Below are 14,576 nucleotides of genomic sequence, written 5' to 3'. Positions count from 1 at the left end.
AAATCATACAACTTCAAAATTTAAAACAAATATATGTAATAATTAAAATAATAATATTGATATATAATTAAAAACTAAAATAATGATAAAATAATTAAATTTAAAATTTATTTAACATTTTAGAGAGTTTAGATATTCTTCTAATTTTATGAATAAGTTGATAGCACTTACATTTTTTAGAGTCAAAGTTACAGTTACTTTTAATAAACTTATTGTAACGGCTGTAGTTTGGTGAAACAGTAGAAAGTCGGCACCGTAAAGGCAAACTTCTTTTAAGAAGTAAAAAGCAACAACTTGATGAAGCAAAAGTGTCACAGTAAAAATAATTCTAAAATCTTCCTTAGCATCCCTCCTAATACGTTTTACTTAATAAATGACAAAAAATATTAAACAAAGAAATTATTAATCCCATAGTAGGACTTGTTTAAGGTTATCTTTATCTATTCTCAAAAATATCAAGAATATTTATTCTTATGTTTGTTCAAAGGTCATGTAATAACATTTTTTAATATCTTTTATTCTTGAGAAAATATATTCCTATGAGTAGGAGAATTTTTTTTTACATGATAGAGAGGTGAGTAAATAATATTCCTATAAAAATACAATAATTTATTTTCAATAATTGCAATTTTTTTATTTAAATTATTTTAAAATTTAGAAAATACTCTAAAGAAAATTCAAATAAACAAATTTTTTTATTATTTATATTTCTTGAAATAACATTTCAAATTATATTATCCCTATAAATATGATTCTTGGAAATATAATGTTATTCATTGAAATAAACGTTCCTATAATAATTGGTGTAAAAGTAGATTGTAACTTTGACTAACTTTATTTGTAACGTTAGGTTTGAATCTTGAACTTGTTATTATGGTAGAGTTTTACCTAATCACTTCTTATTAATTAAGGGTTATATTTATAACTTTATATGTTTGAATTAGCCCAAAGTGATGTGTAATGGAGCACGATGGAATGAAATTTTATTATGTTACATAAGTGTTCGGATTCATCAATGAGATGGTACATAATAGAATGTATTTCCTTTCATTTCATCTACTAATTGAACTAAAATAAGTTTAATTTTTCATAAATAATTTTTTATTATATTATGATGGGATAAAATATTGAGATTATAAGTTCATACAAAATGAATATTTTTCTTTACACAATTTATTTTATATTTGAAGTAAAAATTTAAATTTTGAACAGTTTAATTAAAGAATACAAGTCATTATATGCTTGTATCATTTGTGTGTTGATCAACAATAATTTACTTTTAGATTTTTAAACATATAAGAATTGTCCCTCAGTAAAAGGAGAACGAGCTTGAGCAAATACATACGTGGATGTGCAAATGTAACTTAACCATGTTACATATCTTCAACGGATTAACTTAGTTTCTGGGTTGGTGAGTATGTGATGGTTTTGGGAAACCCCTAAAATGTTGGGGAATGTAGAATGAAGGTGACTAGGTTAACTTGTTATGAAAAATAATTGACCAATTAATTTGTTTAGAAAAAAGTGAAAGAAACTGACCATTTAAAAAATAATTCAAATAAACATGCTATAGTCAATAACAACTACATCTGTCATTATCAAGCAGTGTAAAGTGAGTAAAATCAATTTTCACCTAGAATTTTTTATTCTATATCTTATTATCGTATTTTAGCTTGAAATTCTCAACATAGAGTATTAGAGTTCCCACACTAACAGGAAAAACACATTTAACAACAATATTTGACTTTTTTTTAAATATATAAAAAAATAATTTATTTATTTAAATAACTTAATTAGGCTGATTTTTATTTATCCAAATAACTCACTTTGAAGCCTAAGTGAAAAATCGGTTACTGAGTAACCGATTTCTCAAAAGGATTTTGAAATTTTTTTCAAAATTTCTTTAAGAAATCGGTTACCCAGTAACCGATTTCTCACTTAGGACTTTTTTTTTTTTTTTTTTTTTTTCTTCATTTTTTTGGGTTTTTTTTCAGATTTTGTAAAAGAAAAATTAATTTTTCATTTTTTGATTTTCATATTTTTTTAAAAAAGTATAATTAATTTTAAAAAATATATTTAATATTTAAATTAAATAATATATAAATAATAATACTTAATAATAAAATTAATATTATATTTATTTATAAATTATAATATTTCTGATTTGAAAATTTTTTAAAATAAATATAGTTAATTATAATTTTCAAAATTATATATAAAATTATAAATTTTTTAATAATATTTTAAATTTATGTTAAAAATAAAAAAAATGTTAAAACTTATTTATTATACTAAATTTTAGAATTATAAAATTCATTTAGTTATTTAAATTAAATTTATTAAATATAGAAAATTGAAAACTGTAATATAATAATAAATATATTGATTTTGTATTAATAATTAAAGATAATTAAATTAATTATTACATAAATTTCAATATTATTTTATTAAATATTAATGACATTATATATTAAGTACACTAATTATAACGGTTACATAATTAAAATGAAATAATTTAAAAAAAGACACAATTTAAACAAACCTCAAACATAATAGATAAATAACATAAAACCTAAAGCATATAATATTAGTTGTCTAACTTCATTGCTTGGTCAAGATATCTTTCAATCGCTTCCATCTCATGCAATATTTCAATATACGTCATGGTAACTTTCATTATAATTCTGTTGTTGTTCATTTTTATTTGATCTCCTATTTTGTTGTTGTTATTTTATTTTTATTTAAAGTTTTTCATCTAAATTAAAGTTATTTTTATTTAAAGTTGTGATTTATCATAATATTTTCATTTATTTAAATATCAATTTAAAATAATTTTATTATATTTTATTCTTTACAAATTATTTTAAATAGATTTTTATAATCTAAAAACAAAACTAAATAAATTTTTAAAATATTTATTATAATTTTTTTAATCTGAATATTAAAAATTGAAAAAGAAAAAAATAACAAATCTTAAAAAAAGGCCAAAAAAATGAAAAAAAAAAAAAAAAAAAGGCCCAAGGGAGAAATCGGTTACCAAAGGGATTTTGAAAAAAAAAATAAAAATCCCTTTGAGAAATCAGTTACCCAGTAACCAATTTCTCACTTAGGCCTCAAAAATAGGTTATTTACGTAAATAATCTTGGGCCCAGATTATTTAAATAAATAAATTTTTTTTTGATATATTAAAAAAAAAAGTCACAATATTTTACATTTATTGTAAAATCATGACTTTTTTTTTCTTAATATATATTTTTTTATTTTTATAAATAACCTCACCCCCATTTTATTTATCAAAATGACCCACTTACTATTTAAGGTGAGAAATCGGTTGGGGGAACCGATTTCTCACCCTCTGCTCTTATAAAATATATAGAGGCATTATGAGAAATCGGTTGTTAAGAAATTGATTTCTCAACAGCCTTACTTTTTTTTTTTTTGGTTTTTTTTTATTTTCTTTATTCAGATTTCTAATTTTTTTATTTTCGTATTTAAATTTTAAATATTCAGTTTTTTTTTTAATTTTTTTAGTATTTTTAAATAAAATAATTTAGTTAAGTTTTAGAATAAAAATAAATAATGAAATAATTATTAATTAAATAAATAATTAAATAAATATTAAATAAAATTTTTAAAAAAAGATAAAATATTTATATAAAATAATAGAAAACAAAATACAATATTTGAAAGGTTTGATGACATTTTAAGTTTGGTGACTTGAACTCCCTTGACGCTAAGGACATTTCTTCCTTGAGTGACCTACATTTCTACAGAGAGTACATCTTTTTGGTTGTCCTGCTTCAACCATATCCATTTCATTGCGTATTCTGGATGACTTTGGACGACCTTTTTTATTTCTAATCTTTTCCAGATTTGGTATGATTTGCAGTTCTTCACAATCCGGCCAATAAGATTCATTGGGCAGTCACTAGTGCAAAAAGACGCTTTTACGTCACCTAAATGTCGTCGGAAAAAGGCACCACCGACGTTATAAAAACGTGGTGGCAGAATGGTAAATAATGGGAAGCTAATTTACGTCGGACAAAGGGGGTCCGACGTAAATTAGCCAATTAACGTCGTAGCTTGCACTGTCCGACGTAAATTTACGTCGGACCCCCCTTGTCCGACGTAAATTTACGTCGCACCACCCCAACCCGACGTAAATATTCCCCTAAAATGGCCAACCTATCATTTTTTATTCCTGTGCTCCTTGTTTACGAAAACTATTAACCTTTTCTCTCATTTTCTAAGTCTCCCAGTGCATTTGTTTCTACATTGGACGTTTGTAAGTCTCTAAGTGTTTGCACATTACACGTTTGAGGTTAGTTTCTTGTCTATGCAAATTTTTTGTTTATTTTCTGCTATTTGTTCATCTGGAACGGGCCGTTCTACAAGCAGTACAGGCCGTTCTGCAAGCAGTACGTGCCGTTCTGCTTAAATTTTTTGTTTTGTAAATTGTTGATCTGGAACGGCCCGTTCTGATTTTAGTACGGGCTGTTCTAGATGCATTAAAGATGGACTTTTTTAGGCATTGACCTTTAGTTTACCATCGTATTAGTAGAAATATTTATGGATTTTATCCGAAATTACTATCGATTTTTTAGGTTTGTAGTTTAGGTTAGAAAAATTATGAATAACTGAGTCAATAGTTAATTTGTGTTAATATATAGATAATGAATCGAAGTTGGATGAATGCAAGTCGCATTAGTCAAGAGTACAGAAATGGAGTTGAAGAGTTCTTGGAATTTGCAAGAGAAAATGGGAAACCCATCAAAGGGGCATATTATTGTCCATGTGTTCGTTTTTTGAATCAGATACGTCAAGAAGTTGGAGAAATACGTGATCACCTATTTATATATAGTATTGTGAAGAGTTATACAGTATGGACATGGCACGGAGAAATATTAGACATTCCAACAGTGTCAATAACTGAAAATTTTGAAGGGATGGACGATAACTTAGAAGAGATGATACGTGATGTTGGTGAAGAAAATTTTGAAAGAGCACATGTGTATGATACCTTAAAGTCTAATTTTGAGCAACCATTGTACCCAGGATGCAGTATGTTTACAAGATTATCAACAACTTTAAGATTGTTTAGTTTAAAAGCAAGAAATGGATGGACTGATAAAAGTTTCACAGAATTGTTGGAGTTGTTGAAGGAGATGCTTCTAGAAGATAACACGTTACCTAATCACAACTATGAGGCAAAAAAGATACTATGTCCAATGGGTTTGGAGTATAAGAAGATACACGTGTGCCCTAATGATTGCGTATTGTATACAAATGATTTTGCTACACTGAAAGTGTGTCCAACATGTGGAGGGTCATTATGCATGTCCTATATGTGAAGAAAACTCAAGTTATACCCAATTAAAACATGGGCAAAAGACTGCATACACTAGGCATCATAAGTTTCTTGTTCGTAGTCATCCATACCGTAGATTGAAGAAAACATTCAATGGATGTTAGGAGGATGAAATTGCCTCGACACCGCGCAATGGTGAAAAAGTATATCAGCAGGTGAAGAATATTAACATTGTGTTCGGAAAGACGCAAAAGAAGTCAACTGAGAAAAATATCTGGAAGAAACGATCAATATTCTTTAATCTTCCTTATTGATGCAAGCTAGATGTTAGACACTGCATAGATGTGATGCATGTGGAGAAAAATGTTTGTGATAGTGTAATTGGGACATTGCTAAACATCAAAGAAAAGACTAAACATGGAGTGAAAGCACGACAAGATTTGGTGGACATGGGTATACGTTCTGAGTTACATCCTCAGTCTATTGGAAGACACACTTACTTGCCTCCAACTTGTCATACTCTATCAAAAAAAGAAAAAAAAAGCTTTTGTGAATGCTTACGCAGTGTGAAAGTTCCACAAGGGTACTCCTCAAGTGTTAAGAGTTTGGCGTCTATGCAAGATTTGAAGTTAATTGGTTTAAAGTCTCACGATTGTCATGTCTTAATGCAACAACTTTTGCCTGTGGCTATTTGTAACATTTTACCATCTTCTGTTAGAGTTGCTATTACTCGATTGTGTTTATTCTTCAATGCCATTTGCAACAAAGTAATTGACCCTGTAAAGTTAGATGAGTTAGAAATTGAAGCAATCACAATCTTGTGTCAATTGAAAATGTATTTTCCACCTTCATTTTTTGATATCATGGTGCATTTGATAGTTCATTTGGTTAGGGAGATTCGATTGTGTGGCCCGATTTATCTTAGATGGATGTACCCTGTTGAGAGATACATGAAGATCTTAAAAGGATATGTCAAGAATCAATACCGCCAAGAAGCCTCTATTGTGGAGAGGTACATTGCAGAAGAAGCCATTGAGTTTTGTTTAGGGTACATGTCGAAATCAGAACCAATAGGAATTCCCAAGACTCGACATGATGGGAAACAATTTGGTAATGGTAGTCGAAGTTTAAAGATTAGAACTGTGAGTCGAACAGAAGTTGACCAAGCACATTTGTACATATTGAACAACACTGATGAAGTAATTCCTTACATATCTGAACACATAGATGAAATCAAGATAGCACACCCCCGGATGAATGAGAAATGGGTATTGAATGAACATAACAAGAGTTTCTTAGCTTGGTTCAAGAAAAAGGTTTATGGTGAGGTTAATGCTTTTGATACACTTTTGAGACTCGCGCGTGGGCCTAACAATGATGTCATTACATTTGGTGGGTATGACATTAAGAAATATTATTTCTATACAAAGACAGAAGATGACAAAAGTAGAGTACAAAATAGTGGGGTTACAATTCAGGCTGAGGCTGTGCACTTTGCTAGTTCAAAAGATAAAAATCACATTACAGCATCCATGAGTTATTTCGGAGTCATACAAGACATATGGGAAATTGATTATGTTACGTTTAGAGTGCCTGTGTTCAAGTGTAAATGGGTTGATGGCAATACGGGTGTGCGGACAGATGATTTAGGATTTACTTTGGTTGATTTGAATAAGGTCGGTTATAAGGATGAACCTTTTATTATGGCATATCAAGCAAGACAAATTTTTTATGTCAAGGATCCATGTAATGAGAAATGGTCAGTGGTCCTCGAAGGAAGAACCATGCATGGAACTCACGAAGATGAGTCTCTAGATATGCATGAGACACCGTCTTTCTCTACCAGATCATTTGGTGCTATTGCGGACAATGAAGTGGACAAAATACATGCTACTCGAAGTGATCTTGATGAAGGAATATGGGAAAACATTCCAACCTAATAGGTTTCTGTTTGTGTATTATTTGTTTTTTTATTAGTTATTTTGTTGCTATATTGTTATTATCTTTTTTATTTTATTTGTCTATTCAGTTAATTCATTGTTTTAATAATGAGAGTTTAATTTTTTCAGGATTATGGAGGATTCTGGGTCTGGTAGTGGAAGGAGGGAAGGTAGATCTGTCACCCGATTGTCTGGGTTGATAACTGGACACATTGCCAAGGAGAGGACACTGGTTGAGGTGGATCCTCGTTTTGGCAAGGCATCAGGCCCAAATGCTGCCAAGTTTAAGAGCTATTTGGGAGTCCTAGCTCGACGACATGTTTCTATTATCATTCCATCATGGGATGACGTTCAGGAGGCTGACAAGAACCTCATGTGGCAGAATATTCAGGTATATACTTTTACATCTCTTCAATATTATATAACTTAAATACATTATTTATTATTTGTTGTTATTTTCATAGCAAAATTTTGACATTCCCAACACTGAGGTCATGAGGAGGAAGATGTTATCTGCCCTTACCACCAGGTGGAGAGACTTCAAGACTTTCTTGAAACGAGAGTATGTATTTGGAGAGCGACAAAATGAGACTCCCTGTCTAAAGTACCAGATCACTGATGAGGAGTGGATGCAATTTCGTGCCACTCGATTGGACCCTTCGTGGCAGGTTAGTTATTGATAACTCTTACATTGACACAAATACTTAAGGTATATTTTAATTAATCTCATTTTCTTTTTTGTATTATTGCAGGCCAAAAGAATAGCTGCCCAAGAACGACAGGCCAAGAATGATGCACCCCATCTATTGTCAAGAGGGGGATATGAAAGAAAAAAAAGGAAATGAAGAAGGCTAGGGCAGAGGCAGCAGTGGTTGAGTTTGCTGACCGTGTGGAGTCACCTCCCCGCCATGAGATGTGGATAGCAGCCCAGACAAAATCAGATGGGCAAATGACTTCTGAGTCTGCAAGGGTCGTTGCTGATAAAATAGTAAGTAAAAATATACAAACTAAGACTCTTCATTTCAACTCATTTAATTCATAAGTGTAGTTTAGGGTATACTTATTGTTAATATGTTGCAGGAGGGTTTAGTTGAGCAGAGCACCCAGGGCTCATTTGTTTCCCATGGTCGGGACGATATCCTCACAACGGCCATAAGAAGGCCAGAGCACGCAGGCCGTGTGCGTGGTGTTGGTGGTTCTTGGAGCCATCGAGATTTCTTTGGTGCACGATCATCGAGGAGCACTGTTGACTCTTGCAGTCAAGAGGCTATGCAGAGAATGAAGATGCAGTTTGAAGAGAAATTGAAGAACATTCGAGAAGAGTTAGAACAGAAGTTTGAACTTTTGGCTCGTTCTCAGCAACAGACTGCAGTTGCTCATGATGGTATTCGAGTCAGCACTAAAGGGAGTTGTGCTGCTCCAAATCCCTCACTGGAACAGACTCATGCTGATGTACCAAACTAGTGTGAGTTATATGTTGAGGATGCCCCCCACGGTTAGTGGCTATTGGCCGAGTATTTGAGGGTGGCTCAACCATCCATGGTGTCCCTCTACAGCCAGACTGGACACGGGTTGTGGTTGACCAAGTTCAAGATGCTGCTGCTCCAGTGCCTTTGCCCAATACAGTGGCTCAACTAGTGGGCAAGCAACCGACACATTCTTAGCTTGGCCAAAACGTTTGGTCATGCCACTTTCAGCACGGGCAAAGGTAATTATATTATTGCTCTTTTATATTCTTATAATTCTATTATTGTTTAACTAATTTTGATTATTTCTTTAGGATTTTATCAATCGTGGTAAAGAGGTCATGAGAGAACCTCATGTTGATCATGCTAATATCGTAGAAGCTGAGGATGATCCCATATCTAAGCTTCTAACCATATTACCACGATTAAAGAAGAAGCCAATTCAATTGCAGTGGGACATTAGAGTTTTTGGAGTTGATAGCTCTGATGTTCCACTATACATATCCCTGCCTGATGCATTAGAGATTGTTGGGGGAAACTTCATGTTAAATATATCTATCATACAACTGTGGGCCATGTAAGTCATATTTTCTTTTATGAGTCTAAATTTACAATAATTACATTTAACTTATAATAACTATTTGTGTTAGGTACATGGAAAAATTGAGTGTGGAGCAAGCACAAGCACAAGTATATGGATTTATTGAGCCTCAATCCATCCAAAAATCAGGAAACACTTAGGTCCAGATCCAGCAATATATGCAAACATGGATGAGTGACTAGGGAAGAGATATATACATGGCTCCATACATTGACGGGTTAGTTTTTTAATCATGGTAATTTTATAACTATTTTGTTTGTCATACAATGTAGGTCCCATTGGCAGTTAATGATAATCATTCGTAAGGAATACACCGTGGTGTAGTTTTGTTCACTACATCAAAAACGAAGCCACGAAATTAAATGCCAATTACAAGGGTAACTAAAATTTTTCATTATGTTTTAAAATTGTAATTATATATATTTCCTAACATCTGTTTTTATTTCAATTAATTAGAATCGTGTCTGGAGCTAATATTTTAAGTGGAAGAAGCAGATCATCAAAGACATTGCACTTCATATACCCTAAGGTTAGCAAATTAATTAATACAGGCAATAATATTTAAATTTATTGACTTTGTAAATAATAGTTATTTGTTTCTCATTTTAGTGTAATAAGCAACAAGACTCGTTTGAATGTGGCTATTACATCATGTATTGGATGAGAGCCATAGTTTTTGCGGGTATTACTGATTCTTGGGCGCAGGTAATTCAAATCAAAATTTATTTAAGTATATTTACCTTTAGGATAATTAACATTGCATATTAATGACACTTAAATTAATGTTTCAGGTCTTTCAAGATCCATCTCCATTGCCCGAAGATGAGATCATCAAGATAAGAGAACAATGGGCAACTTTTTTTCTTCAAAGTATATATTAGTTAGATTTCTAAGTTTAGTTAGTTAGATATTATGTTACTAGTTTGATAGCATTGACAAACATATGTTTTATAGCTTTTTTAGGATTATAGGAGTTACATTGTTATAATTTATGTTTTTTAACATTTATATATTATTTTCTTTGTCATTCAATTTTGAAATATAATTTAAATTTCTATTATGGACTGCCTGGTTTAGGTTTTATATTCTGGACTGTCTGGTTTAAGTTTTATATTATGGACTATATATGCAGGTTTTGGGTATATCAATAAACAACCAAAATTTTAAAAAAAAGCATCAATTTACGTCGGACTATACCTTGTTCGACGTAAATTTACGTCGTACCTAGAACAGGCCGACGTAAATTTATGTCGGACAAGGTATAGTCCGACGTAAATTGACGCCTCAGTTTTCCCCTTTCAAAACCCTTTTTTTACGTCGGGCTAAAGGCATCTCCGACGTAAATTTACGTCATCTTTTCTAGGCGACGTAAATTTACGTCTCCCGTATTAACGTCGGAGCCTTTTCTGACGTGAAAGCCTCAAAATATACGACGTAAAAGAACCCTTTTGTACTAGTGAGTTCACCAAATAATTCGTTATACACATTTGAAACATATTGTAATGTGTATACCGGATCTATGTAAGATTTATATTTGTGGTGAACATGCTTACATGCAGCAACAACATGGGAGCATGGCATGTGTAGCTTCTGGAATTTCCCACAATCACACCACTTGTCATGTAGTCTAACCGTGAATGTTCTAGTAGGTCATGTTTCCCTTGGGTTAATGGTCTCTTGCACCAGGAAACGTGTACTATGACGATCAAATTCGAGTACATGATGACTATTAGCCTTTGATTCTGCATCTCTCATGGCCCTATTCATTATTTCCATAAAAACTTGGCCAACCCTAAGTTTAGCATCGACTTCCTTCCCCCTTTGGATGAATAAGGCATTACATCTCTTATAAGTCGACATGATGATTGGAGAAATTGAAAAATTTCTTTTTTTTTAAGAATGGAGTTAATTGCCTCAGCCAAGTTGGTAGCAATGTATCCCCATCATCGGCCACCGTCCCATGCAAGAGTCCATTGTTCTTTTGGTATGGTGTTGAGCCATTCAATTACACCTTCAGTTTCTGGTTCGCTCCTTAGCATGTTGTAGTAGTAATTGAATCTTGGCTTAGTCATCCCATAAGCTGTGAAATCAGATTAGCAAAAAATGAACAATTTAGTAATGTTGAAATATGGTGAAACAAATAAAAGTAATTAATGATGCTAAGTACATACCCATATTGATGATTAATTTTTTTCGTTCTGTATTCTTGAAATGCCTCGTGAAGTTTTGAGCTATATGGCAAATACAGAACACACGCACCGAATTCTCAGGTGTCCAACCACTGTCCTGTCTAGCGTAGGCATTTTTGATAGACTCGTGCCTGTCCGAAATTAAGCAAAGGCCATCTTGAGGGCAAACATGTCTTTTGAGATAATGTAGAAAGAAAAACCATGCTTCTGCTGTTTCACCCTCAATAATTGCAAAGGCAATTGGAAAGATTTTGTTGTTACCGTCTTGAGCCACGACCATAAGGAGAGTTCCTTTGTATTTGCCATACAAGAATTTGCCATCAACTTGAACAATGGGCTTGCAATATTTGAACCCATCAATACAAGGTTTAAATGTCCAAAATACTCTATGGAATTGAACATAATGATGAACCATCTCACCTTGTTTGTTGTATAGTGGCCTTGTTTGCTTCTCAACAACAAATCCATTAAGAAATCCACTCATGGCACTGAGCAACTTGGGTAAATCATGGTAAGATTGTTCCCAGTTGCCATGTAAGTCTTCAATTGCCTTTTGCTTTGCCATCCAAGCTTTGCAGTATGAGATTGTGTACCCTTCAGCATTTTTGATGTGTGCTATTAATGTTGGAATAGAAATGGATGGATCACTCTCCACCAAAGGAAGAATACTTTTGCTAATATATACATAGCCAAGGTTAACATGATCTTGTGTAATAATAGGTGATGAGCAAGAATGTTCATCTGATAGCTTACGAAGCTCCCATTTTTGGCTTTTAGTAATAAAAGCCGCTCTGCACCTCCAATCACATGTATTGTTAACACAACGTGCGACAATTAATGTTGGTGATGATTTCTCCACCCTGTATTACAAACCTTTCTTTATATGGTATGCATTTAGAACATGTTGAACTTCCTCCTTTGTGTTGAAAGTCATGCCTTGAAATAGGTTGTCAAGAGAGTACTCGACGTCAATATGGTCAAGTGCATGTCTATACTCTAGGTCGCTGAAATCTGTTTGCAAATCAACATTATGCATGTGTGAAAGAAAACTGAATGTGCTTACGTGCTGAGATTGTTGTACAAGACGATCTTGTTCATCGTCTTGTTGGAGTCTTGCATCATCTTCCCCCTCACTAAAAGGACCAACTTCTTCTTCAGGAACTTTAGGGACTCCTTCTTGTTGTTCTTCTTGTTGGACTCCAACTGTAAGGAGGTTGGTAAAGGATCCATGTGTATGAAAATTGTCTAACGATGGTTGGTTTTCATGACAAAAAGGTTAGTTTTCATGGGAAGAAGGTTGGTTGTGATAGGAAGAAGGTTGGGTTTGATAAAAAGAAGGTTGGATTTCATAGGAAAAAGGTTGGTTGTGATAGGAAGAAGAAGGTTGATTTTGATAGATAGAAGGTTGGTTTTCATATGTAGAAGGTTGGTTTTCTTCTTCAAAAATAATTGGTGTGAGATCTGCATATAGTTGAGCAGAAGTAAGATGTTTAAGGGAATGAACCATTTGAATCATACCATGAACGTCTTCATCGTCAGTAAGCTTGACAGCCCGGAAATTAAGCATTCCTCTGCCTACCACTTGTGGATACCGAAAGTAAAGTTGATCAACTGAATGTGGTTGTGTTAAGTTTAGTCTTCTTTGGATCTTAGCTTTCAATGCATTAAGTGTGATACGTGAACTAATTGATAAAAATATTGGGTCAGAGGATACAAAAGTATCCCCTTGGTTTGTTTGAGTGATTTCACCATTGAAAAAGACTAACACAGGGAAAGAAGAGGAAGACATTGTTGTAGACAAAGACTAACACACAAAAACAAGAAAACTTTGCTCAATTGCACTTTGCATTTGAATCCAAGAATGGTATCATTTAAATAGAATATGGAGATAGGCGTCAATCAATTACACTCAACAACTCTAAACACTACATCAATGACACTTTGAAACCCTAAGCACTGCGTCAATGACATGCATGATAAAATGTAGTCCGTGTCCATCAATGTGTATTGCTAGCGACAATATGCCATGTGATGTTTTACTGGCGCCACATGCATGATAAAATGTAGTCCGTGTCCATCAATGTGTATTTTAATGTTATATGATAAATTAATATTTTTATGTCTTGAATGAGTGAGATGTGATATTATTACTAATTTATCTGTGTTATATATGTTTTGTTTGTGTTTGGCTATCCGGTGTATATTCCTATACTGTGAGCCAGAGTGAGATGTTTCTCACTCCCTTTTCTTGTGTTGTTTTTCCTTGACTATCTTACAGGTGATTATCAGCATGAGGCTGAGGATGTTGGTGATGAAGCTTAGGCTTCTATGTTGGGATTTGCTCTGATAGGACACGTGACATCGGGATGTAGATAGGATTAGATTAGTATGCTGTTTCTGTTAAATTATTTTGAAAATCTTATCCTTATTGCTTTTGTGATTATGTTATTTGTTTAAGTTATGAATATGGTGCTCTCTATCTGAACATGTTTGGTATATTAAAAAAAATGAAAGACTGTGTTATTTAAATTTTATTATTTGTATTATGATATGCAGGATAGAGGGTGTCACATAATGCACAAGAACACCAAAGGGAAATTGGAAAATTCATTGTGTGATTGGATCAACAATGGTGCAATTATGGAAAATTTCAAAAAGTGCACATGTCATGTTCACACGCAATTGCTACATGTAAACACGTAGAAATTGATTAAACAAGATACACACATCCAATGTACATGTTGGACTATACGCCTCTAATGCATACAAAGGATCATTCGGCCAAATACATCACCCAAATTATTAGCCAACCTATCACGCGAACCATAAATGTGTCACAATTCAAACATGTGAAGAAGTTTAAAAGGTCGCCCAAAATCAAGTCATATACGCACTATGGACTTAAGAGGAAAGGGACAATCCAAATGTTGTTCCCTTTGTCAAATCCCAAGACATTCAAAAAACAAATGTCTTCATCATCCACGGAGCTCTAATTCACTCCAATAATATTCACTTTCATTGTTGTATTTACACATTATTTTATTATCAAAAGTAAAAAAAAATTAAATTATA

At 32.6% G+C, this 14,576-nt stretch overlaps 1 protein-coding gene across 1 annotated transcript; it reads right to left on the bottom strand.

The window, feature by feature from the left end:
* Nucleotides 1-11,258: 11,258 nt before the first annotated feature.
* LOC109818658 (uncharacterized) lies at nucleotides 11,259-12,734 on the bottom strand. The gene is made up of 3 exons (XM_083071770.1): nucleotides 12,568-12,734; nucleotides 11,487-12,364; nucleotides 11,259-11,395 (listed from the first exon to the last, which is right to left on the bottom strand). The coding sequence occupies exons 1-3, from the start codon at nucleotides 12,732-12,734 to the stop codon at nucleotides 11,259-11,261; spliced, it is 1,182 nt and encodes a 393-aa protein (XP_082927896.1).
* Between the last annotated feature and the right edge of the window lie 1,842 nt (nucleotides 12,735-14,576).

The sequence above is a fragment of the Cajanus cajan genome, chromosome 3, assembly GCF_000230855.2.
Source record: "Cajanus cajan strain Asha chromosome 3, NIPB_CcT2T_4, whole genome shotgun sequence".
Lineage (NCBI taxonomy): Eukaryota > Viridiplantae > Streptophyta > Magnoliopsida > Fabales > Fabaceae > Cajanus > Cajanus cajan.
The sequence above is the reverse complement of the archived record's forward strand: the minus strand, read 5'-3'. Positions and strand labels throughout refer to the sequence as shown.

Bases quoted from the DNA above. Each gene is read 5' to 3' on its own strand.
- LOC109818658 (XM_083071770.1), bottom strand. From the start codon at position 12,734: ATGGATCCTTTACCAACCTCCTTACAGTTGGAGTCCAACAAGAAGAAC. The intron at 12,365-12,567 runs GTAAGCACATTC...TTTGTAATACAG, and splicing joins TTGTACAACAATCTCAGCAC to GGTGGAGAAATCATCACCAA. The intron at 11,396-11,486 runs GTATGTACTTAG...CTGATTTCACAG, and splicing joins AAAATTAATCATCAATATGG to CTTATGGGATGACTAAGCCA.